Raw genomic sequence first — 23,474 nt, 5'->3', positions numbered from 1 at the left:
AGGCGTGGGGAGAGCGTGGTTTGTTATCCGATGGGAAGTTCCACTTGGTTAATGAGGACATTAATCATTTAGACCCGAACACATCAGTGCTACAAAGCTTGAGTTAGTAAGTCAATCACAGAGCTTATTTTGGAAAATAGAGGGAAGGAACCTTTAGGTAATTATAATCCTTCCGCACAAGCCTTTTTTCTCCCTCGTTTTGATTTCATTTTAAAGTTAATTTGGGGTTCTAGTCTCAAATTCTGCCACTAAGTAGCATTTTGACCGTGAAAGTCACTTAGACTAATATTTGGACTTCAGCTTTCTTGTTTCTTACACGAGAGGCAGATGGATTCTCATTCAACCCCACACTTGTGGGATTTTATGACTCCAGGGCTCCTGAGAATACTGAGAAAACTAGGTTTTTAAGGCTTTAGGAGAAAAGGTGGGAGGGGAAGGGTGTGAATATATGGTGCTAAGTGCTTTTTGTGAGGTAGGTGTTATTATCATCCCCTCTTTTAATCTTGGGCAAACTAAGGTAAACGGGGTGAAATTACTTTCCCAGCATCACACAGTGTCTGAGGCCATTTTTGAACTCAGATATTCCTGATTTCAGATCCACTATACCATCCACTTTACCACAAGCTGCATATAGAAAAAAAAAATGTATATTTGTTTAATAAATGTTTTGGATAGTACTAGTTATTTTTACTATTAACTTTTTTTTTCTCACATTATGGTGTATACCACTATTTTAAAATTTTATTGCCAACTTTTGAGAAGGTTTAATCTTCAAATTTCAGGTGAATTGTGGGCTTCATCTGGTTATTCAGACATCAACAGTGCCTGAGAAAAACAAAGTAAGGTTTGAGCAAATTCTTATTTGAATTGATACTTACTCATTGGGCCATGTTGTTTTTGTATGGCTCTGAAATAATTTGAATTCTTTTAGCATGTATCTACATAAGTCCAGTCGCTATAATTTATGAGTGACTTATTTTGTGCATTGAATACATACAATATAATCAAAATGGATTTCTAGGGAAAAAAACTTATCCGATTGGGGTAGCTTATGTTAATGATTTAAATGAGTTTGAGTAAAGATAAAACATAACTGAATGTCTGTAGGAGACCTTATTTTCTTTGGGAGCTCCAAAAGTTCTGATCCTGGATCTGTCTTGTGAAGCTCTTTTCCTGCCAACCCCAACCATTTTCTTCACCCCTCTTTCCTTCTCCTTCCCCCAATTTGTTCATCTTTCATGTCCATGGTTCAGCTGATATATTTGAAAGGATTTGGGAAATAATTTTACTTTTTCATAGCACTTCAGCTTTGTAAAGCTTTTGCCTCACAGAAGTCTGTTATTTAAGGACTATTATCTCTGTTCTAGGTGAATCAGAGTGATGAGATGCTTTCCCCAGGGCTTCACTAGCAGAGCCAGGACTTGAACTCAGATTCTCTGATCCTAAGTGCAGGACTCCATGTCATCTTATAATGGCAACTTGTATATACCACACAGTGTTTTAGAAAGCTTTTTCCTCATAACAGTCATGTAAGGGAGTTATTATTGCAAGTGTTATTATTACTTACAAATGAGGAAATTTCTGTTCAGAAAAGTTGTGATTTAGTGTGAGAGAGGATTTGAACCCAGGTATTTCCTGATTCCGAGTCCAGTATTCTTTCGACTACATCATGCTGCTTCCCCCTTATTAGAATAAAAGACAGGGCTGGAAGCTGGGGTCATAGTAAGGGTTAAGATGAATACCAGACAAGTTGTGGTATTTGAAGGTAACAGAATATTATTGTTCTATAAAAAAAGATGAACAAGCTGATTATAGAAAGGCCTGGAAAGATCTACATGAACTGATGCTGAAGAAAACAAGCAGAACCTGGAATACATTGTACACAATGACAGCAAGAATTTGTATGATCCACTATGAAAGACTTGATTCTTCTCAGTGGCTCAGTGATCCAAAATAATCCCAATAGACTTTGTACAGAAAATACCATTTGCATCCAGAAAAGAACTAAGGAGACTGAAAGTAAATCAATATATACTATGTTCACTTCTTTTTTTTTTCTTTTTTTAATCTCTCTCATGATTTTTCCCTTTTGCTCTGATTTTTCTTTTTCACATGATTAATAAAGCAATATGTGTTAAAAATAAATTTTAAAAAGATAGGTACCATCTATTATTTAGGCAAGACCTGTTTGCCTTCTGTGCATACTAGAATACAGAGTAAAAATCTGGCAGGCAAATGACTTGGTGTTCTTGAATAAATAATGACTTACACGGCATAATTTACTAAATAATTTAATTAACATTTTATTAATATTAGCAATATCCATCATTGGATGAATATTGCTTTACCATTAGGTTGTCAGGAACTATGTGGATAGTTTTAATTTTTCCTACACTATTCTTTTTCTCTTCTGTAGTATATTTGTACCATATGAAATTATATGACACTTAAAGTCTTGATGCTTCAAAATATTTTAAACTCATACATATTATAAAATATGTTGATAATATATAACATTCTTTAAAAGACTTTAAAAGTTTTGATGTATATTTGTATCAATTATTCGTTGAAATGTCTTTTTAATATTACTGTTCTCAATTGAATTCTTTATGAGATTTGTAAAAAACACTAGCTCAGTTCCTGGCACATAATGGGTACTATGTAAATGCTTTCTCTCTTTTCTTCCCCCTTAGTTATTTACTTTGATTTGAACTCAGCTACTCAAATGTACTCAAGATCTCAATCAGTGTGGATATTCTCTTTGGTGATTCACATTGTTTGCCAATTTGTAGCTGCTCATCCTGAGTGACAAAGTTCTGGGAACTCTACTTTCTTTTGATATTGTGAGGATACCAATGTGACATGGATTGTCCACTTGTTATCTCTTGCTTTCACCACATGACCAACCCGCCTTCTTTTTTAACCTTAAGATTTATTTTATTTTCTTAGTGTCATCCTCAGTTCTTCACTGTCATTCTGCATATCCAGTCACTTGCCAATTCTTGTCGTTTTTATTTCCACAACAAATCTCCCATCGGATTGCTTCTCTCCTCTCCTCTGACATGACTGCCACGGTACTCCAGACCCTAGTATTCTCTTGCTTAGACTACTGAAGTAGCTTCATAATTGATTTTCTTGACTCAAATGCTCTCCCTTCTCTAATCCCTTTCCACCACTGCTACCAAAATTATTTTCCTTAAGTGATCATGTGAGATGATCTCCTCAGTGAGATCTAATGACGCCTCCAAGATCAAATATGTCTGGCATTTAAAATCCTTCAAACCTTTGTCAATCTAACTTCCCAGTCTCATTATTCTTCTTCCTGAACTCTGTTATTTAGCTAACCTGACTTTTTCATTGTTCACACTCCTTACAATCCATTTCCTATCCCTGTGTTTGCATTGGTTGTCCTTATAATTGAAGTGCATTGCTTTTTTATTCTTAACATTCCTTCAAGACTCAGCTCCAGTAACACTGTCTGGAATTTTCTGGTATCCTCAGCTGCTAGTTTATTAACTCCAGAATTATTTTGTGTTTATTTTGTATGTACATATATACACATATAAACACAGATATATTGGAACACTTTTGTCTTTGTATCTCTAGTGATTAGTATAGTGCCTAGTACATAATAGGTGCTTAATGTTTATTGAATTATTGATAATACATTTTAGAAAATTCAGCTACTCATTTTTGTCACATCATACTTCCAAAATAAATTTTTAGGGGATTATGATGACATTTTTAAACAATATTTAATTTTATGATGTACATTATTATTTATTACATGTTATCTCAATCTTTTTTCTTAAACAATATTTTGCAGTTTGAACTCAGGCTAACTAAAGACTCATCTTTCCATAATCGACTTTTGCAACATGATCTAGAAAAAAACTACTCAAGCAGACAAGGTATTGTCAATGGCCAGAGATTTATTTGTTTTATATTTCTTTGAATGAATTTATTTTTTGATTAATATAAAATTCCTAAGAGCAAAATAAAAGATTAAATTCAAAACAGTTGGTCTGAGATTGTTTTGGAAATTGTTTAGTTCAGAGGTAATTTCATAAATGGGACATGGTAAAATTTTCATAATATATAATAATAGTTATTTTTTGTTTCTTAGATGGAAAATAAAACTGAATATATGACAAAGGGAAGGGTGGGGGAAATACCACAGTTCGAAATAGTAGTTGTTCTTTGTCTTAAAGACGACTGTGACATTAGAGAGATGATGCTATGACATGCGTTAAATTTGAATGAAAAGCTAGTTGTTAAAAGTGAGAATTATGGGGAAAAATTGTTTTGCAAAATCGGGGAAAGAATGGAGAGAAGAGGGATTAGATAAGAAAAAAGAATTATTTTCCTATTGTGTTAATACCATATACATATGATTGGGCTTCATGCCCTGGAAAATAAATAGTAATACTTGTTTATCTGTTGTCTTATTCTTACTCTGATTTACATTACTTTTTAATATGCCCAGTTACATTAATTTCTAGTCATTTGCAATTACAGCCTATTGCTTGAGATTCTTCATTGAATGTTTAAGCTTTCTTTTGATCATTGTACTTATGCTTACTTACCATATAACAGCTGCTTGGGGTATTCAGATAATATGTAATTTGTACTAATCTCTTAGTGAATGGTCTTTCAGCCCTGATAGACTGCCTCCTTTTTAAGCCTTCGTTATTTTTCAGAAGTAGATTTTCATTGATATATTTTGTTTTTATATCATGTAGCTGGTATGCTCTATCACTCTCAGTAACCCCTTTCAGAAAGCCATCCTTTATAATAAAAGGAAGAGGAGTAAATCAGTAAAACTGATCAATGTGTTAAAATACATTAAAAATATATTTAAAAGGTATGAAATTACATACAGTGTTTCATACCTATAGCCCCTGCCTCCACATGAGTGGGAGTAATTCAGCATGAAGTGAGGAAGGGAGAATGTCGTCTTATATTTCTTCTTTGTGGCCAAGACTGTTCTTTATAATTTTGCAACATATGTCTCAGTTGGTTTGTAGTTACTTTTCTATTTATGTTGTTTTAATCATGTGTATATTTTTTTCTTGATTCTGCTTCAATTTCTATCAATTAATGTAAGCCTTTCCTTACCTTTCTGTGTATATCATTGTTTCTTACAGCACCAGTAGTATTGAATTATATTCATGTACCACAATTTAGTCATTCCTCAATTGCTTTGTTTTCAGTTCTTTGTTACCACAAAGTAATAAAACATTTTGTTGTTTCATATATATATATATATTTGACACTGATCTCCTTGGGGTATGTATGTATGTATGTATGTATATGTATATATATATATATATATATATACATATATATATATATATATATATATATATATATATATATATATATATATATACCTTCATTATTGAAGACTTTATATTCAGATTCTTGATGTGAAACATATAGATAACACTAGTTGGATGGTTCAGGAAACTGGACTTAAAATCTATGTTAGGCCAATTCTCCTAGCCAAATGGAAGGCCAGTAAATAATGCTTTCTATATCTTTAGCGTGTTCTAGGACTTTGTGACATTCTGGTATTGCTCTGTCTTCTACCATGTAATTTAAGTAAAAGAATTCATTTTATACTTTCCTTTCGATTTTCCCACATTTAGATCCATGATCTCCTCCAAATGGGCCTATCTGCTTGAATATCATCTGAGGATTCATAATGTCCTGTCTGTTCTCCATGTCTAGCATTCTATACCTTTCAGCCTTTAGAGCCCACCTTAAAGGAATTTCTTCCAGGAGAACATCCCATCTACCCCAGCCCATACAACTACTATTAACTTTACTTTGGTGAACCAGCTTTAACTTTTATGAAGACATATTAATAGATATTTGCTGTTATTCATTCTGTGTTGTAAAACAAAACATAACTCCTAGGATGCCACTCCCTTTTATACACATGGGATATTCCAAAAATCTTAGTGAAATTTTAAGCTTTTGGGACTCCCTGCATATTGTTTCCCCTATTGGAATGTAAGTTTGGCAAGGGCAAGAAATATCTCTTGGGTTTGTATAGATATCTTCCATGCTTAGCACAGTGTTAGCAATATGATTTTCTATTCATTCATATATGCAGAGAGCCTTTCCTTTTCAGTTTGCTTATCCTAATTTGTTTGTTCATCTTGTTTGCATGCAAATTTTAAAGCTCTATGAGGGCAGAAATTCCATCCACCCCACAATGGTATTCTATTATCTACCTCACCAAATTGCTATGAGAAAAATACCTTGTAAGCCTTAAAGTGCTATACAAAAGTTATGTATTTTCTAGGCAATAAATGAATGTTTATTGAGGATGATGGAGTTTTTTTTTTTTTTGCTTAATTGCAATACTATCTATTCATAGAACTGAGTGTAGAAAGAAAAGTTGAAGAATTAAAGAAAAAATATTTATTAAACATTTAACCATTGGAAAGCATTTATTTAAAAATTTACTATTATGTTATTATTAATTATTCATTAATTCTTCATTTTTTCTTTGTACATGACTGAACAACTCAACAACAACAAAAATGTACTAGGAACCGACCTAAATGATGGTATGAAGAACATGTGCTGTAACAAATTTTCCATGTATTTCTTAAATCAGAGTTATATTGTCTAGTTTATGATTACTTTTTTAAATATTTTGAAGGGGATGGAAGAGTAATAAGTCCTTCACCTCGTAACAAACCATCATTCGTCCCATCCACAACAAACTTGACAGACCTTTGTGGGCTGGAACTGAAAAGTGGTGCAAACTCTTTATCAGCATTTGGAGATTCTTCCATTCAGACACCTACAAAATCCAGAATTCGACAGGGCTGTCACAGTGCTGGCCCAAATGTATCTGGTAATGAAAGATTATCATCTTGATAAACTAGAAGAGTGTTTTAAAATTTAAGACTAGGAGTACTAGCTTATTAAATATATGTACTTAAATACAGTTTGAATAGTTTTTTTTACTTTGAATTTAAATATGAGGTAAAGGGGCAATTATTTGGAATGGATGCAACATAGAGTTTTGGTTTGAAAAAAGAGAAAGGTATCTCATATGTAGAAATTTAAAAATAAGGAAAGACATAGAATAACTGAATTCCAAAAGAGTTATTGGTAGGTAAGGGAATAGAATATAAAGCTACTTTGTATAAAATTTTTTGAAATTTGAGTGATTTATGTTATTTTCCAATAGGTGATCATGTCTACTTGGGGAGCTCATCAATGCCTGCATTTCCAGTTCTTCATCGTTCTAATGAAGAGAAAATTCTTTATTCAGATAGGTTGACCTTAGAAAGGTGAGGCCCTTGAAAGCTATATATGTTGGAAAAAAATCAGAATCTATATCAAAAAGGAGATAACATTATCATAGCACAGTTGAACAAATATATGAGAAGAGAACAATATTTTTTAGAGAGAGAAAACTAAAAGAATAAGATTTAGAACTGAAAGGAACTTTAGAGATCATTGGGTCTAGGCCTCCCATTTTACAAGCAAGGAAACTAACATACATAACATACAAACATAACAACTTATCCATGATTACTAAGCTAGAATTCCAGTGCCATCCTTCTGACTTTACACCCATGATACAGTTTGTTACTGGCTTAATTTTTATTTGTGGATTTGGAAAGGTATGAGTACTATACTGTGGGAAGCAGGAAGAAATCTCCCTGTTTCTGGCTACTGGTGGATAAATAGCATATGAAAAGAGAACCTTCAGATGCCTATACTCAGATTTACCCCTTTATCAGCTGCTGTCAGCATAGTGGTGGACACAAATTGTATGGGTAGAAAAAACCTGCAGTGTGGTGGGTAATGGAGGGTCCAATTCAGTGGTATTTCTCTAACCTTAGGTTGTTTTTTTGTTTGTTTGTTTTTGTTTTTTTTATATATTTTTAGTACTAATAATGATATGCAGCCTATCTGCAACATCATTTTTTAATGTTTTATAATTTTTGTTTAAGCTTTTAAAAATTTTGCTGTATTACTATAATCCTTCATTGTTACTGGTCCTGCAATCTTGGGAGAATTGAGATATTGGAGTACCAAAGAACTTCAGAATTTGTCCCTTCCAACTCTATGAATCACATACATTAGAGAAGGCATAAATAAAAAATGAAATTATTGTTGTTGCTAACTTGTTTTCAGTCATGTCTGACTCTCTGTAACCCCCTTTGTGCTATTTCTTGACAAAGATACTGTCATCTTCTCTAGGTCATTTTACAGATGGGAAAATTGAGACAAACAAGGTTATGTGACTTGTCCAAGGTCATATAGCTAGTAAGTGTTTGAGGCCAGATTTGAACTCATAAAAATGGGTCTTTCTGACTCTAGACCCAGCATTCTATCCGCTGTGCTACCTAGCTGTCATAAGAAATGGAATACTTATACTTTATGAGCAAAAATTCAATTATTTATAAACCAATTCCATTCAATGTAGTAGTAAAAAGGAATAAATGTAGTGAATTTGATATACTTAGAAAATAAAATGAAAATTATTAAAATAATGATGATACCTATTTTGAACCAATTTCTTATATATTTCTTTTTAAATTATACCCTATCAGCCGGCCTAATTTAGTTAGAAACACTGTTAGTTTGTGCCTTGATTCTGACAGTTATCAGAATGTCAGTTATGCCTGATTTCTTTTCATCTTGTTTTAAAGTTACACAAAATTAAGCTTTAAATATTTATTTTCTGTTATAGTTAGCTCCCTATTCAGATTTTTTTCTTCATGATAATAGAGCCATAAATATTTCCTCTCCTAACTCCTGCTCCTTTTGGATTCATACTTCAAGTAGCAACCCTAGTCAGAACCCTTCCTACTCTCAAATCTTGTTCAGCTTTAATGTCTAGGACTCCTAAAATGTCCAGAACCTATTTGCACCCTGTTCTTTATATGTGTATTAGGATCTTTTGTGTGTATTTAAAAAAATTACAGTTTTCACAAAGGTGCCAGAATCCACACACTATTGGGGTTTTATACCCACCCTTGTATAATTGTCCATTTCACAGGGTGAGAGGAAAGAAGAGAAACTGGGAAGAGTGCTGGATTTGATGTCAAACGACTTAGGCTCAGATCCTGCCTTCATTACTCATTGCCAGTGTAGCAGTGCTGCTTAACCTGTTTGAGTCTGTTTTTTCATCTAAAAAATGAATAAGTTGGATCAGACAAACTTTAAACTGGTACTTTCTAGCTCTAAATCTCTGACCCCAAGTTAGGGATGAACACAGTGACTCTTCATGGAAGTTTTCCATAAAAGCTCATTTTACCCTTTGTTATACTGCAAAACAAAATGAACCTCATTAAGAAGCTGCCTTTTTGGCTTCTCTTTGTAATATAGGTGCTATTGAGGGCTACTTTTTTAGGGTTTTTTGGTGTTCTATAATATTCTGTCTTTGCTATTTCCTGCTTTCCCTCCCCCAGTACAAGTAGGGTTTAGTTTAAATACTTTACAGTTTTGTTTAGAATTTTGCCAATGGTAATTTTTCCATGATGTTCAAACAGCCATCTTTTCTACATAAATAGAATTTAGAGATAGGGACCAGTCTATGATTTAATTATATAGGGAATTCTCAGATGAGAAAATTCCTTATACCAATGAAGGTAGACACCTTCTCTGTGACTTAACAGTCCTAGCTAGAGCATTATCTTCAACTCTAAGAGCTTAAGTGACTTATTCAGGGTTGGTATGTGTTAAGTTAGGTCTTTATGGCTTTGAGATTAGCTCTTTAATACCATTATATATTGGTGTACCAATTATACCATTACACATATGGTATACCATTATATTTGTTATATATATATATAACCATTATATATACCATTATACCATTAGTGACTTTTTTTTTTTTTTTTTTTGGCTGAGGCAATTGAGGTTAAGTGACTTGTCTAGGGTCACACAGCCAGGAAGTGTTAAGTGTCTGAGACCAGATCTGAACTCAGTTCCTCTTGTCTTCAGGGCTGGTATCCACTGAGTCACCTAGCTGGCCCCATTAGTGACTCTTAAAATAGAGATTTATTATTGGTGGCGCAATGGATAGAGCACCAGCCCAGAATTTGGGAGGACCCGAGTTCAAATCTGGTCTCAGACACTTAACCCTTCCTAGCTGTGTGACCCTGGGCAAGTCATTTAACCCCAGCCTCAAAAAAGAAAAAAAAAAAAAGATATTTATTACTTCTAAAATATTCATTGTATATTTATTCTGCATATTTATGTATGTATACAACACATATCTTTTTCAGTTTGTTCATCCTAATATACATATATATAGTCTTTTCCTACAAGTTTGAAAGCTCTTGAAGGACAGAAATTGACACAAATTCTATATACCCAATAGTGATATGCAATCAAAAATTTGTATTCAATTTTCTTATCAACACATACACATACACAAAATGAATATACAGATGTTGATAGAAGAAATAGATACATTAGCACAGCATTAAGATGGAAACACAAGCAGCTAGACATAGTCTTTAATATCTTTTTCTTTCATATTCTAGGCAAAAACTGACAGTTTGTCCTGTGATTGATGGGGAAGAACACCTTCGTCTGTTGAATTTTCAACATAATTTTATAACTAGGATCCAAAATATTTCTAACCTTCAGAGCCTCATATTCTTGGATTTATATGATAACCAGATTGAGGAAATAAGTGGACTTTCTACACTTAGATCCCTTCGTGTTCTCTTGTTGGGAAAGAACAGGTAATGAAGTGGAAGAGGCATGTTTTATAATTTTTTCAATGGAAAAGACTTAAAATGTCTATAGAATACATATCTTATGGGACTAATATTTGGCATTTTTTTGTTCAGTTATTGCTATTAAATGTTAAGAGGTTTTGGAGCTGTGAAAGAGCTTAAAGGTCATCTAATCCAACCCAATATAATGCTTTCACACAAATCTAAAGTGTTGATTTTCAGTCTTATGGCTTTCTGATCTTTAATAGATGTCCTCATCCATCCTTAACTTATTTGCTTTTCGAGGTATCAGTCATTGAACATTTATTAAGTGCCTGTTTTATGCTGGGGACTGTGAACTAGTACTGGAAATACAAAGAAAGCCAAAAGGTAGTCTTCACCTTTGAACAACTCACACTCTAGTGGGGGAGACAAGATGCCAATAATTATGAATGAACCATGTAGGGTAAATTGGAAAGGCACTGGAATTCAGAGGGATTTGGACAGGCTTCCTGCAGAAGTTGGGAATGTAGCTGGGATCTCAAGGAAGCCAAGAGAGAGACCTGTGCCAGCTATGGGGGACAGCCTTTAGCAAGGAACAACAAGAAGCCCGTGTCACTGGATTGCAGGGTGTAAGAAGCCTGGAAGAGAGGAGTGTGTATATTTGTGTGTATGTAGGCTGCAAAGAATAAGTGCTTTGAAACTTTACAGAAGATTTTATATTTGATTATCTAAATAATAGGAAGCTTATTGAGTGTTGATAGATGGCAAGAGATTAAGATCATAGCCCTTAGACTTGAAAGGAACTTTAGAAATCATGTAGTCCAAACTTCCGTCTTCAGTCTCCAAGCTTTTTTAATTTTAAATCTGTGTTACTTTTAATTTCTTCTGAGTGCTAGATAGATACTTAGTAATATTTATTGGTTGATTCTTATTCACATATTAGCATTTTTGAGAAGCACTTAATTTCTATTCTCAAATGAACAACCTGCTTTCTTAAGATATACTGTCATATGATATAACCACAATTGCTAACTCTCTTGAGTTTTGCATCTATATATGCATAAATGTATATATACATATATTTTCTTTTTTTATTATACATTTTTATATACAAAACATATGCATGGGTAATTTTTCAACATTGTGCAAAAACTTCTGTTTCAACTTTTCTTTTCCTTCCCTCCACCCCCTCCCCTAGATGGCAAGTAGTCCCATACATGTTAAATATATATATTTTAATTTATCATCTCAATTAGAATTACACTTGTTTAGATTTAATAGATGGCTCCTGCCACACCTTCAAGGGAGGTTTGTTTAACTCATTAGCAAATAAAAAATAAATTTGAAGTAAAGAGTGATGGAACACAGATGTGGGCACTATCCCAGTTAGGTTCTAGTTCTAGATTGGATGAATCCTGAATTTCCTATTTGCTGCCACCATCTAAAGCTAAAATAAGAAGAGGTCTTTTTCTTCAAAGGTCTTGCCCTCACATCTTGACTCTCTTTGATTTCTTTAATCCCCTTGCTTTTCTATTGCACTCTAGAATGTATAGATGATTCAAGTGTACAATCAGTAAAGGAAATTTCAAGCTACAAGTTGTATATAATTTAAGTATTTTACAAATGATATTTAAGTTACTCAGCTAGGTATAGATACACTAAAAACTTGTTGGTTCCTTTTCTATTTTCTCTTTATTTTTTCTTTCTTGATGACCTCACTAGCTCCCTTGAGTTTAATCATCATCTATATACAGGTTATTATAGATCTATATGTTCAGCCCTAGTGTCTCTCTACTAAGGCAGTTTCCTATAGAGGCAGCTATATGGTATGATGAATAGAGCATTGGGCTTCAAATGTGCCCTCAGACACTTATTGACTGTGACCCTATGCAAGTCCCTTCACCTCTGTTTATCTCAGTTTCCTTATCTGTAAAATGGGGATAATAATAGCACCTATATCCCGGACATCTGTAAGAGAGATATCTGCAAAGTACCTGGCACTTAGTAAATTGCTATAGAATGGTTAGCTATTATTATCATTAGATATTTTCCACTGCAATAGTACACTATTGGCATTTCAGATATTCAAAATAGAAGGCATTAACTTTTTTTCTAATCCTATACACTCTCTCTTACTTTTCTGCTTTTTTTGTGTTTTTTATATATATATATATAATCTGTTTATTCTGGTCATGTTAAGAAATAGTGAAAGATTTCTAGCACAGATTATCAAGAGCTAGAATTTTGCTAAAGCTTCTTTATAAATTGTGTTTTAATGTTCTCCTTAGCTTTATTGTGTCCCTGTGTCAAGTACTAATTAGGGATATTTTACTTATCTATATTTAAGGGTTTGCCCATTTGAAAATGGTTATATTGACCCTGTCTAAATTTCATCCACAGCAATTTTTTGTCTGTTTCCACTTTGTGCAATCTATTGTGCTAGTTCCAGATGCAAAGGCAACTTAAGTAGAGAAGCTCATGGGACAAAAAGTCTTAGTAAAGGCCCTTGGATATACTTTTCTCATTTGCACTGAATTCTTCAATTGTGGTTACTTAGTCCTTCTATATCTAGTTTACTGGCTTTTGTCAATCAACCTCTTTGAACCTAGGCTCCCATATCCTATTGGCTAATGAGTCCCAAACTCTGACCTGGCTTGTCTTGGTCTTTTAGTGTCTGCTTGGTCTTCTTGATCTTCTTTCTATTTGTCTATATTAAATCCTTTGGAGTCTTTTTTTATACATAGGTTTATGGTATTTGTATATATATTTTTTCCTTTACTAACTGACCACCTGGCTATCATGTCTCGCTTTCTAGATATTGCAGTCTAATTGGATTCCTGATCATGATTTCTTCTGTTCTGCTTTATCTTGTGGATGCTCAATATTTGTCAGGATATTTTTTGTTTTGCTTTTTCTTTTAGGTATTAAGGTTGAGTAGATCATTTTCAAGGTGACAGTGAAGGCAATGGGATAAGGAAAAAAAGACAATATTTAGTTGTTCAGTTGTATCTGACTCTTTGGACTCCTTTTTAGCTTTTCTTGGCAAAGATATTGGAATGGTTTGCCATGTCCTTCTCTATCTCATTTTATAGATGAGAAACTGAGGCAAATAGGATAGGGTGACTTGCCCAGGGCCACACACTGACTAATAAGTGTTTGAAGCTGGATTCATTGAATTCAGATCTTCTTGATTCCAGACCCAACACTCTATCCCCTATACCACATATGCATCCTTTAAATATAGTAGGAAAAATCATTTTATGGCTACTTTTAATGACTTAGGTAGAAAACTTTTGTTTTGTAAACCCTGTGTTGCCTATTCTAATTCTAATTTTAGGCAAGAAATTATTTTTAAAAATTTCCTAACTCAGGATACTGCAGCCCTGAAATCTTATATATTCAGGGTACTGCAATTATCAGCCTTCCTTACTCACAAATCACTTGATGCTCCTAAATTAAAAACAATTATTATTAAAACTTTTTGTTTACAAAGCATATACATGGGTAATTTTTCCAATATTGACCCTTGCATAACCTTTTATTCCATATTTTCCCCTTCTTCCCCCTACCCCTTCCCCTAGCTGGCAGATAGTCCAATATATGTTAAATATGTTGAAATACATGTTAGATCCAATAAATGTTACATATTTATACAGTTGCACAAGAAAAATTATATCAAGAAGGAAGAAAAAGAAAAACTGAGAAAAAAACAAAATGCAAGAAAATAACAACAGAAAGAGTGAGAATGCTATGTTGTGTCCCACACTCTGTTCCCATGGTTCTCTCTCTGGGTGTAGATGGCTCTCTTCGTCACTGCATAAATAGAACTGGTTTGAATCATCTCAATGTTGAAGAGAGCCACGTCCATCGCATTGTTGATGCTCCTAAATTGTTCAAAGGAGAGGTAGCTAGATAGATCACTATTCTTTTCTATTATTATCTTTTCATTTAGTTAGCATGGGAACTGAGTAGAGCTAGTAGGTACTCTTTTCAGGAACTTTTTTTTTTTCCTTTTATGTATAGTTTGTATAATCTCACCTATATTTTCCCACTAGTTTTATTTAAACTTGTTGTTTTTTTTTTTTTTTTTTTTTTTTTTTTTTTGTGGGGATCCCTCTGGTTAATAGAGAAGGACTGGTCATGCTTTGAATTACTATCTAAACTGCTATGTGATATTCTTTAATAATGGAAATGTGTGTTATTATTTATTATTATTGTCTAGACATGATTTCAGGAGACTTAAACAAGAGGCTGTTTGTAAAAATGATAACTTGGAGGAGTAAGAGTGATGTATATATTCCTGTGTCTGAAATTTAATCTCATTTGTTCCCCATCCAGATTTGAGCTAAGGGGAATGGGAACCTTAAATTTACAAAGGTACATTCGATCACATTAGCCACTACATAGAGCTGCCATAGTAATTACCTTTTACAAAATCTCTCCACTCCAGGACTCTTCTTAAAGCAACACTTACAGTCCTTCTATAAAAAAAAATAAAATTTAAAAAACCATATATATCTACCTTCCATTTTTTCTTTTTTTAAAGTTTTCCAGAGGCAAATTCCAACTTTGAAATTTCTATCTTTGTAAAGGGATATGTTTGTCATTGACACAATTATTTATAAATGGGCATGTTTCTGTAGATGAAGTGTTATCACATGGATATATAATTCAATACTTTGGAATATCCTGTGTCTTCCACCTACAAAATCTTATACTTCTTTTCTCTCTCTGATTACCCCTTGTTTAAATGTCCCTTAAAAGAGCTCTCAGTTGAAACTTTCAGTTTGTAGTGCTATTCATTGAAAATTATTTTTTATAATTTCATAGTATTTTTATAAAAAATAGAAGCAGTATAGCAACTATGTTACTAATATAAGAGAATTATAAGGACTTAAGTCTTGATATCTGAAAGAAAAAATTAGACAAGTAGTTAAACACCTAACTAATACTACTTTGAAATATGAAGTGTAATTTAAGAATAGGATTGATTTCATATATTTAAAAATAGTATGTGTAAAACTCAGATTAGTGACTAGTCACTATTCTATTTTGCCTAAATTTGAGGGTTTTTTCTCCCTGTGGTTACCATGATGCTATCAAAACACATGAATATATTCAGAAGTTTAAATAGTTATTAAGTAAGAAATAGTTGTCCTTAAAATAATTAAAATATAAAATTTAAATAAAAAATTATTGAAAGAAATGCAGATTGTAACTTATTCCTCACTTCTGTCTCTATTTAATTCTTCCTAAAAGTGAGATTTGAAACTTCATTTTAATATTGAGGCTTTAAATATGACTGAATAAACTTAATTCTCTATACTTGATATATATGAAATTATCCAAGCACAGTTGGAAATAGGCATTGGAACAGGTGAGCAGAATTTTTTTTTTTATTGCTTACATAACTTATTACTTTGTGAAGGAGTCCCTGTGAGATGTGGGAAGTTTTTTTTTATTAGATATAAGAGGGTGAGAGAGGAGTGGGAGTAAGGTTAACTGATGTCTTGAAATAATAACTGATTGATACCTTACTAATTGCTGAAACTCAGACTGGAAGAGATAAGCATTTTTAGGATGTGCAGGAACTATTATTTATTTATATGTAACAGGGTGAACTGTTGAAGATTATATATTATATTTGTTACTTTTCCTATAGTGTTGTTATTCTTCCTAAAGTGATCAGGTTTATATGTGCTATTAGTCCAAACTGATCTCCTTTTTTAAAGGAGATGAAAGGTGTAGCAGTATATTGGTTGACACTATTTTGTTAGAATCATAGAAGGATAAAATAATAGACACTTAGAGTTGGAAAGCATTATAGAAACATATTAATTCAGAATTAGAAGATTATTTAGAATTAGAGTTTATCCTTCCACAGATGAGGAAACAATGCTAGAAAATTTCATGGATTAGCAATTGACTTAATGCTGGAAAATTTGGCATTCCAAGCCCAACATTTTTCAGATGATAGGTACATTTTTTTAACAAGATGATATAAGTATTTTGAGAATAAAGGCAGAGAGAAAGTTTCCAAAAAGGGTAAAAGGAAAACATTGTTAAAAGGAACAAAAGGGATATGAAAAACTTTGAAATAGAAGATTATAAGAAATTAATATGCCATCTACTACCTTATAGATGTGAAGCTTTCCACATTGGTGCTAAGTTTGGATAATTATGAGAATACATCATTACTCTGCTTCTCTGAGCACTTAGTGGTGGTGGTATTTTCCCCATCTTCTGGCCCCAAGATGGATCTATATGAGCTTGACTTAGCAAGTTGGGAGATGGAGTCCTAAGCTGTTAGAATTGGAAGAGATCATCTATCCCAGCTCCCCTCCTTTTATAAATGAAAATATTTGGCCTGAAAGGGATAAAACAAATCATTCCACCAGATCTCTTAGTTGTTAATATAGAGCCAATCTCATCACTCTTATAATTATCCTCCTAGCTGGAATGGAAGACTACAGGGGAAATCTGGTGTAGTACAGAGAAAATGCAATTTGGCTCTAGAGCACCTGGATTCATATCCTGGCTTTTGGGTACCTGTCTGTATAGCTCAAACAAGCCTCTTAGCTCTCTGGTTCTCAGTTTCCTTATATGGGGGTCAAGGGAAGAATTCAAGATGACTCCAAAGTTACAAGCATCAGCAAAAAGGTAATACTGTTAGTATAGAGAGAAGTAAGAATGGGGTGAAGATTTATAGGGAAGATGAGTTTAAGATGTATTGAAAATTGAGAATCCAACAGAACATCTAGGTGCATAGTACAGGGGATGGGCACAGATTTAGAATAGATATATAGATTTGTGAGTCTTTATCAAGATGAAGCCATGAGAATGGAGAACCTTCCAAGGAGAGAGTGTAAGCCAACACCTCAGGCTACTTAGCACAAAACTCTGGGAAACACCTAAGATCTAAGTAGGAGATGAATTAGAAAGGACATAAGTAGCAGTCAGACTGATAAGAGTAGGGAGAGAATTCTATTATGAAACTTGAAATAAGAGAAAAAGAAGAAACCTACCTTTAGTATCTGATGCCATAGAAGGTGAGGTCAGGAAAAATTCCATTCAATTTTAAGATAAGGAGATTACTAGTTGTCTTTGAGAGAGCTGCTTCAGTAGGGTGGTGGCATTGGAACTCATATTGCAAAGCACTGAGAAGTGACTGGGTAGTGAATAAATAGAGATTTAGACAACTTCTTGAAGTTTGACAATGAAGGAAAGAATTAAAGCATTTCAAGTTAACAGGGTTGATAGAGAGCCACCTTTTTTTATAAGTGAAGAAACCAAAGCCCAGATACATAAAGTGACTTTGCTTGAGATCACATATAATGTCATGGGACCTATGTACTCTTACTCAGGAAATCAGTGTGGCAAGGTCAGAAGAAAGAGAAAACCTAAATATGTTTCTAGGCTGAGGAAAAACACCTAGTTAAAGGAGAAAAATTGAAGCTATATGAGAGAGGAAATTGATGGGTAAGAATCACAGAGGATCCAAGAAGGAAAAGAATGAGTTTCAGTGGATTGTAGGAGGTACGTTAGCTGTTCCTCTCAAACTGATGGGAGAAGCAAAATATGGTTTAGTCTCGAAAGGGATTCAAAGAGTGAAGGAGGGAAGTTGAGTGCTTGTTTTGGATAATCTCAGGCTTAGCTTAGTCCAAGCTCTGGAGCTACTCTCCAACCAACCTCCCTTCACATTGGTAGGTTGAGTTTTGAGAGCACAGCTGCTTTATCTCCCTTCAGAGTCTAGTTGATAACTCCCAAGAGATTTGCAGGTTAGTTTTTTAGGGCTTATAACTCATAAGTATTCACTATTGTGACTCTCTCTTCTTCTATAAGTTAATAAGTTTAACTTAATTAAATTTTAGAAATAGGATTTTACTACTGTGGTATTGTTGGTATGAAACATTTTCCTCAAATTCTATGACATATTCTCCTACCAGTATCCAGGCTCAAGCTTAGTGTACATCTGTCATAAGCAGTGGAAAGCTGTTGGTTTTTATTGGTCAGGGGAGTTTCCCATCCAGAAGCTTCCTGAAATCAGAAGAGAAATTCTTATTGCTTATATGAATTTAGTTGTAAATGTAAATAAGGTGGCAATATATAGAGCTGATCTAGGAGTCAGGAAAACCCAAGTTCAAATTCTCCCTCTAATATCTTGGCTGTATGAACCAGAGAAAATCGCTTAACTTTTCAGTGCCCCTGACAATTTTCTAAGACTATTTTGTTGGGCATCTGCTAATCATCAATAGTGGAGGGAATTTTCTCTTTGGGACTTTTTCACTTCAATGAAATCACAGTTCTAGATTTTTAAAAAAAGAGGTTCTTAAGAAAGGGATTGTCATGAAGAGAGGGGCTTTAGAAAAATTAATGGGTACTAAAAGGATTAGAACTGGGCTTTAGGAAGATTAGTTAGAAGATGATTGTAGTAATACAGGCATAAAATAATGAGATTGTGGTAGTAGGAATGGAAATGAAAGAATCCAATTTCTGTTTGACAGTGACTTATTGGATACTAAAAGTGAAGAAGAGAAAAAGGATGATTCCAGAGTTTTGAGACTGAAAGAATAGTGATAACTTGATAGAAACTGGGAAATTTGCAAGGAAAGCTAGTTTGGGGGATGTCAGATAATGGTTTGGTTTTTAGATAGGTTCTCTTTCAAGTGACTGGGTCAAGTAGAAATACCATGTGTAAGTTAGAAATAAAGGACTGGAACTTTGAATGAGAAATTATAATCAGAAATGGATATATTAGGATGAAATTATAGATGAAATTGTGAGAGGGAATTATTTTTTCAAGTGAATGATTGTAGAAAAACAACAACAAGGGACTAAAGTCTTGAAAGCACCCAATACAAAGGGTATAGGTAGAGGAAAAAGGCCTAAGAAAGGAACTAAAATAAAATTTATTTGGAGTTTAGTAGAAGAATGAGAAGATTCTATCTCCATAGTTGTTTCTCTACATGCAGACACACTTGTGAATTTTCAATAAAGTTCTTAACCCTCCAAAAAAAAAAAAAAAAAAAAAAAGGAAAATGAGGAAAGAGTTTCAAGGACTATTATGCTGTTGGCAGATAAAAGAAGGTACTGAAGCTTAGAGATTTATTTTTACAAGAATTTTTTCAAAGATTGAGTTTCAGAGTATGGCTTTTGATATAATGGTAGTGTTAAGAGTGCAAAGGATTAGTTGATGAGAAAATGCAATATTTTTAAATTTTAAAATATTTTTATGATGTTTGGCAGGAAAATAAATAATGTTATAGTTAGAAGGGATAGCAAAATCAAAACCTTTTTTTTTTTTTTTTTTTTTTTTTGGCTGAGGCAATTGGGGTTAAATGACTTGCCCAGGGTCACACCACTAGGAAGTATATAGTGTCCGAGACCAGACACTTTTGAACTCTGGTCCTTCTGACTTCAGGGGTGGTGCTCTATCCACTGCACCACCTAGCTATTCCATCAAAACTATTTTAAAGTTAATTTTATTGATATGTTTTATTGTTACATTATTTTCATTTCCTAATATAGTCCATCTCTCTTCCAACAGTCATCCTCTATAGTAAAGCCTAAAAAAGAAAGGGGAGAAAAAAGGTGCTTCAGCAGAACTAGTCAATATAATTTAATTCTAATAGTATAAACAATATTCTAGATCTATAGTTCTCTAGTTCTACAAAGAAGAAAAGGTGTACCTTTTTTGGCTAGGTCAAGCTTGGTCATTATAATGACAGAGTTCAGTTTTAATTTTTTTGTTGTTTTCATTTACCTTGTAGTTGTATATATAATTTTCCTAGTTGTACTTACTTCACTATGCATTAGTTCATATATGTTTTCACACATCTCTATTATTCTTCCTATTAATTAAAATACTGTTTTTCAGTGGGAAATTAAAGCTGTTTGAAAGTAACACAGCATAGAAATTTAAGATGCTTGAGAAGGGTTGTCCTCCAAACTCTCATTTTTATCTGCCTAATAAATATTTTTATTTGTATCTTAAAGTTAAATGTCTAAAATTGAACACATTTTTGACCCTTTCAGTTCATTTCAATAAATATTTATTTTCTCTGAATTTATCTTACTTCACACCTTTCTCCCTTTAGTCTATTACCTATTTTTTATTGTTTTCTTACCAGATAGAATGTTCTTGAGGCTATGAAGTCCTAAGGACTTTTTTGACATTTTATAAGTTTATGAGAACAAAAGTTGTTGACATGGGGGAAAACCAAAATATAAGGGTGCTTACCTTTTTTTTTTTTTTTTTTTTTTTTTTTTTTTGAGTTAGTCTCACTCACTTTAGATGAACCATATTGTAGAGTAGGATTATAATTATTTCAAGTTCAGGTTCAAAGCAACACATTATTCCTATATTTTTGTGGTAGCTGCTGCCTCAAAGAATGGATCAAGTATTCCTCAACAGCTTCTGCAGCTGAGGTGGTGGTAGTGCTCTGTGACCCTCAGTGTCCTATCTTTCATTCAGTTTCAGTTGCTGTCAGCACTTGGGAGAGAGAAAAAATGATTCAGTGGTCCAACACTTAATATATGCATCTTCAATCAATTGATTCAGGTGTGATGGACTTATGGTCTGAAACAGCCACTTTAATTAGACTTATTTCCTTCTGCTTCAATTGAAATTGTGGAAGTGAGAAGTATATTGTTTGTATTAAAGTGTAGAGAGAGCTTGGGCATGGCCAAATGTCTATGAAATTGAAGAGATGGAGGGAAGAGGCAAAAAAAAGTGTTTACGGAGAAAGAGGCATTTGTCTGGATTGTATTGGTGATTTAATCTTTCTGGAAGAAATTCAGAGAAGAGTTGGAATTGAGAGAGGGGTTAAATGTGAACTAGATTGAGACTTGGGCCAGGAATTCTGGATTTGGGAAAGAGGGATAAGGAAGTGATAAATTGGTAGAGAAAGAATGACTATTATATCTCATTTTGCTTATTATGTAGTAAAAATTAAATTTTTTTCACAAACTGGCAGACCAGACCTTACTGCTATATATAAAGGTAGTATTACATGTTTTAGTAGATCTAAAGTAAGAAAAACCTCTTAGACTGATTCCATGACTAATTAGGGTAGGACTTCCAAATTCCATGTAGGCTTTTCTTGGTCCTTAAGTTAACTAGAGAATATCATGAGACAAAGACAGATATGTAAGGTACTACAGTATTTAATATCTTGATAGAGTATAACAAAGAATATTAGTTCTTAGTATTACAAAGTTATTTCATTTCTCTTGAATGTGATTTTGGAAGTTTTGCTGTATTTTAAGATTAATTTTTATGATTTACTAATATGATTTTCCATAGGAATTTATATCTTTGAAATTATAATGTATATCAGTGGGAAAATATGAATTGATTTGGAAAAATGTATTCAACATAAAAATTAATTCAAAATCCAAGATTATGACTTGTTTTAAATGAGGCATATCTATATTATATGTGTATATATATATGTATGTATGTATATTTTGTTATAAAACAGCCTAATATTCTTCTTTATGACTTGCAAAGTTACTTCTTGTAGCTACTCTGTGACACAAGAACTTTAGGTATTATCCCTATTTTACAGATAGGGAAACTAAGAGTCAATGATTTACCTGTGGTCACATTAGTAATATATAAGGTGATACTTGAACACTGATCTCCCTGACTGTAAGCATACTCTCAAATATAATTGCATTCTGTTTTAATAACTAATGTGAATAATAATTGGTAAGATTGAGGGACTAAACTAGATGATATCAAAGGTACCTTCTAAGTCTTGATATTTTATGCTGAGATGAAAACTTTTTTGAATAATTGAATAAATATGGAAAATTTTACTCTGACAAGTAAAACAAGATGGAAAGTAGAGAGATTTTTAAAGATTTTTTTCTGGGTATAGTTTATAAATTGCTTTTTTATCAATGAAAAGCAACTTTTGTCAAAACTTAAATGTTTCAGGATTAAGAAAATTTCAAATCTGGATAATCTGAAAAGTCTGGATGTATTGGATCTTCATGGAAATCAGGTATACCCATTTCTATTTCTTTGGAAACAGAATCAAAGAAAAGTATTTTAAAAGTATGTTTTCTCTTAGTTTTTTTTTTTAAAGAACACTATACATATATATATATATGCATATATATATATATATATACATACACACACACATATTCATATATATGTTTCTAAGGACACTTTAATTTATCTGAAATTTAGACATTCAAGAAACAAAAATACATACTCTCATAGAAACTCTTCACTGAAACAATGGCAAATTAACTTTATTAAATAGCTCAAAATCCAGACTATGTTGATTTTTTGTTTATTTCTTGATGTATCTATTTATGCCCAGTTGTATATTTATTCTTATTTTACCTCTGTTGTATCATCCATTGGTGGGAGGCTAGGGAAACAATGTATGAAATTTGACATGTATTTGTGGGATTAGCGGTAATATAACTATATTATTTCCCCCTGTTATATTTTTCCCTGTTTTTATAGCAAATGTCTCAGGTAATATGTATATGCTATGAGTGATTCCTCTGCTATTTATTTTGTAACCAAGTCTTGTTGATTTTTTCTTCATCATTGTTAAAGTTTATATAATGCCATGAAGTTTGCAAAGCATTTTACATTCATTATTTTATTTGAACCCTATGACATACCTTCAATTATATACTACAAGTTTTATAATCCTCATTTTAAATATGAGGAAATTGAGAATTAGAATGTTAAGCATCTATCTTAATATTACATAACTTTTAAGTATAAGAATCAGG

At 32.9% G+C, this 23,474-nt stretch overlaps 1 protein-coding gene across 4 annotated transcripts in view; it reads left to right on the top strand.

The window, feature by feature from the left end:
• LRRC49 (leucine rich repeat containing 49) overlaps window positions 1-23,474 on the top strand; it is a 201,012-nt gene that overhangs the window by 1,130 nt on the left and 176,408 nt on the right. The window contains exons 2-7 of one of the 4 annotated variants that reach the window (XM_074294659.1): window positions 783-839; window positions 3,827-3,911; window positions 6,677-6,874; window positions 7,214-7,316; window positions 10,530-10,733; window positions 22,654-22,720. In XM_074294659.1, the coding sequence (XP_074150760.1) occupies window positions 783-839; window positions 3,827-3,911; window positions 6,677-6,874; window positions 7,214-7,316; window positions 10,530-10,733; window positions 22,654-22,720 (714 nt within the window). The remainder of the gene's footprint in view (window positions 1-782; window positions 840-3,826; window positions 3,912-6,676; window positions 6,875-7,213; window positions 7,317-10,529; window positions 10,734-22,653; window positions 22,721-23,474) is intronic. The other 3 variants (XM_074294661.1, XM_074294660.1, XM_074294662.1) reach the window with 3 other exon arrangements.

The sequence above is a fragment of the Sminthopsis crassicaudata genome, chromosome 2, assembly GCF_048593235.1.
Source record: "Sminthopsis crassicaudata isolate SCR6 chromosome 2, ASM4859323v1, whole genome shotgun sequence".
NCBI lineage: Eukaryota > Metazoa > Chordata > Mammalia > Dasyuromorphia > Dasyuridae > Sminthopsis > Sminthopsis crassicaudata.
This window is presented reverse-complemented; position numbering and strand designations above follow the sequence as displayed.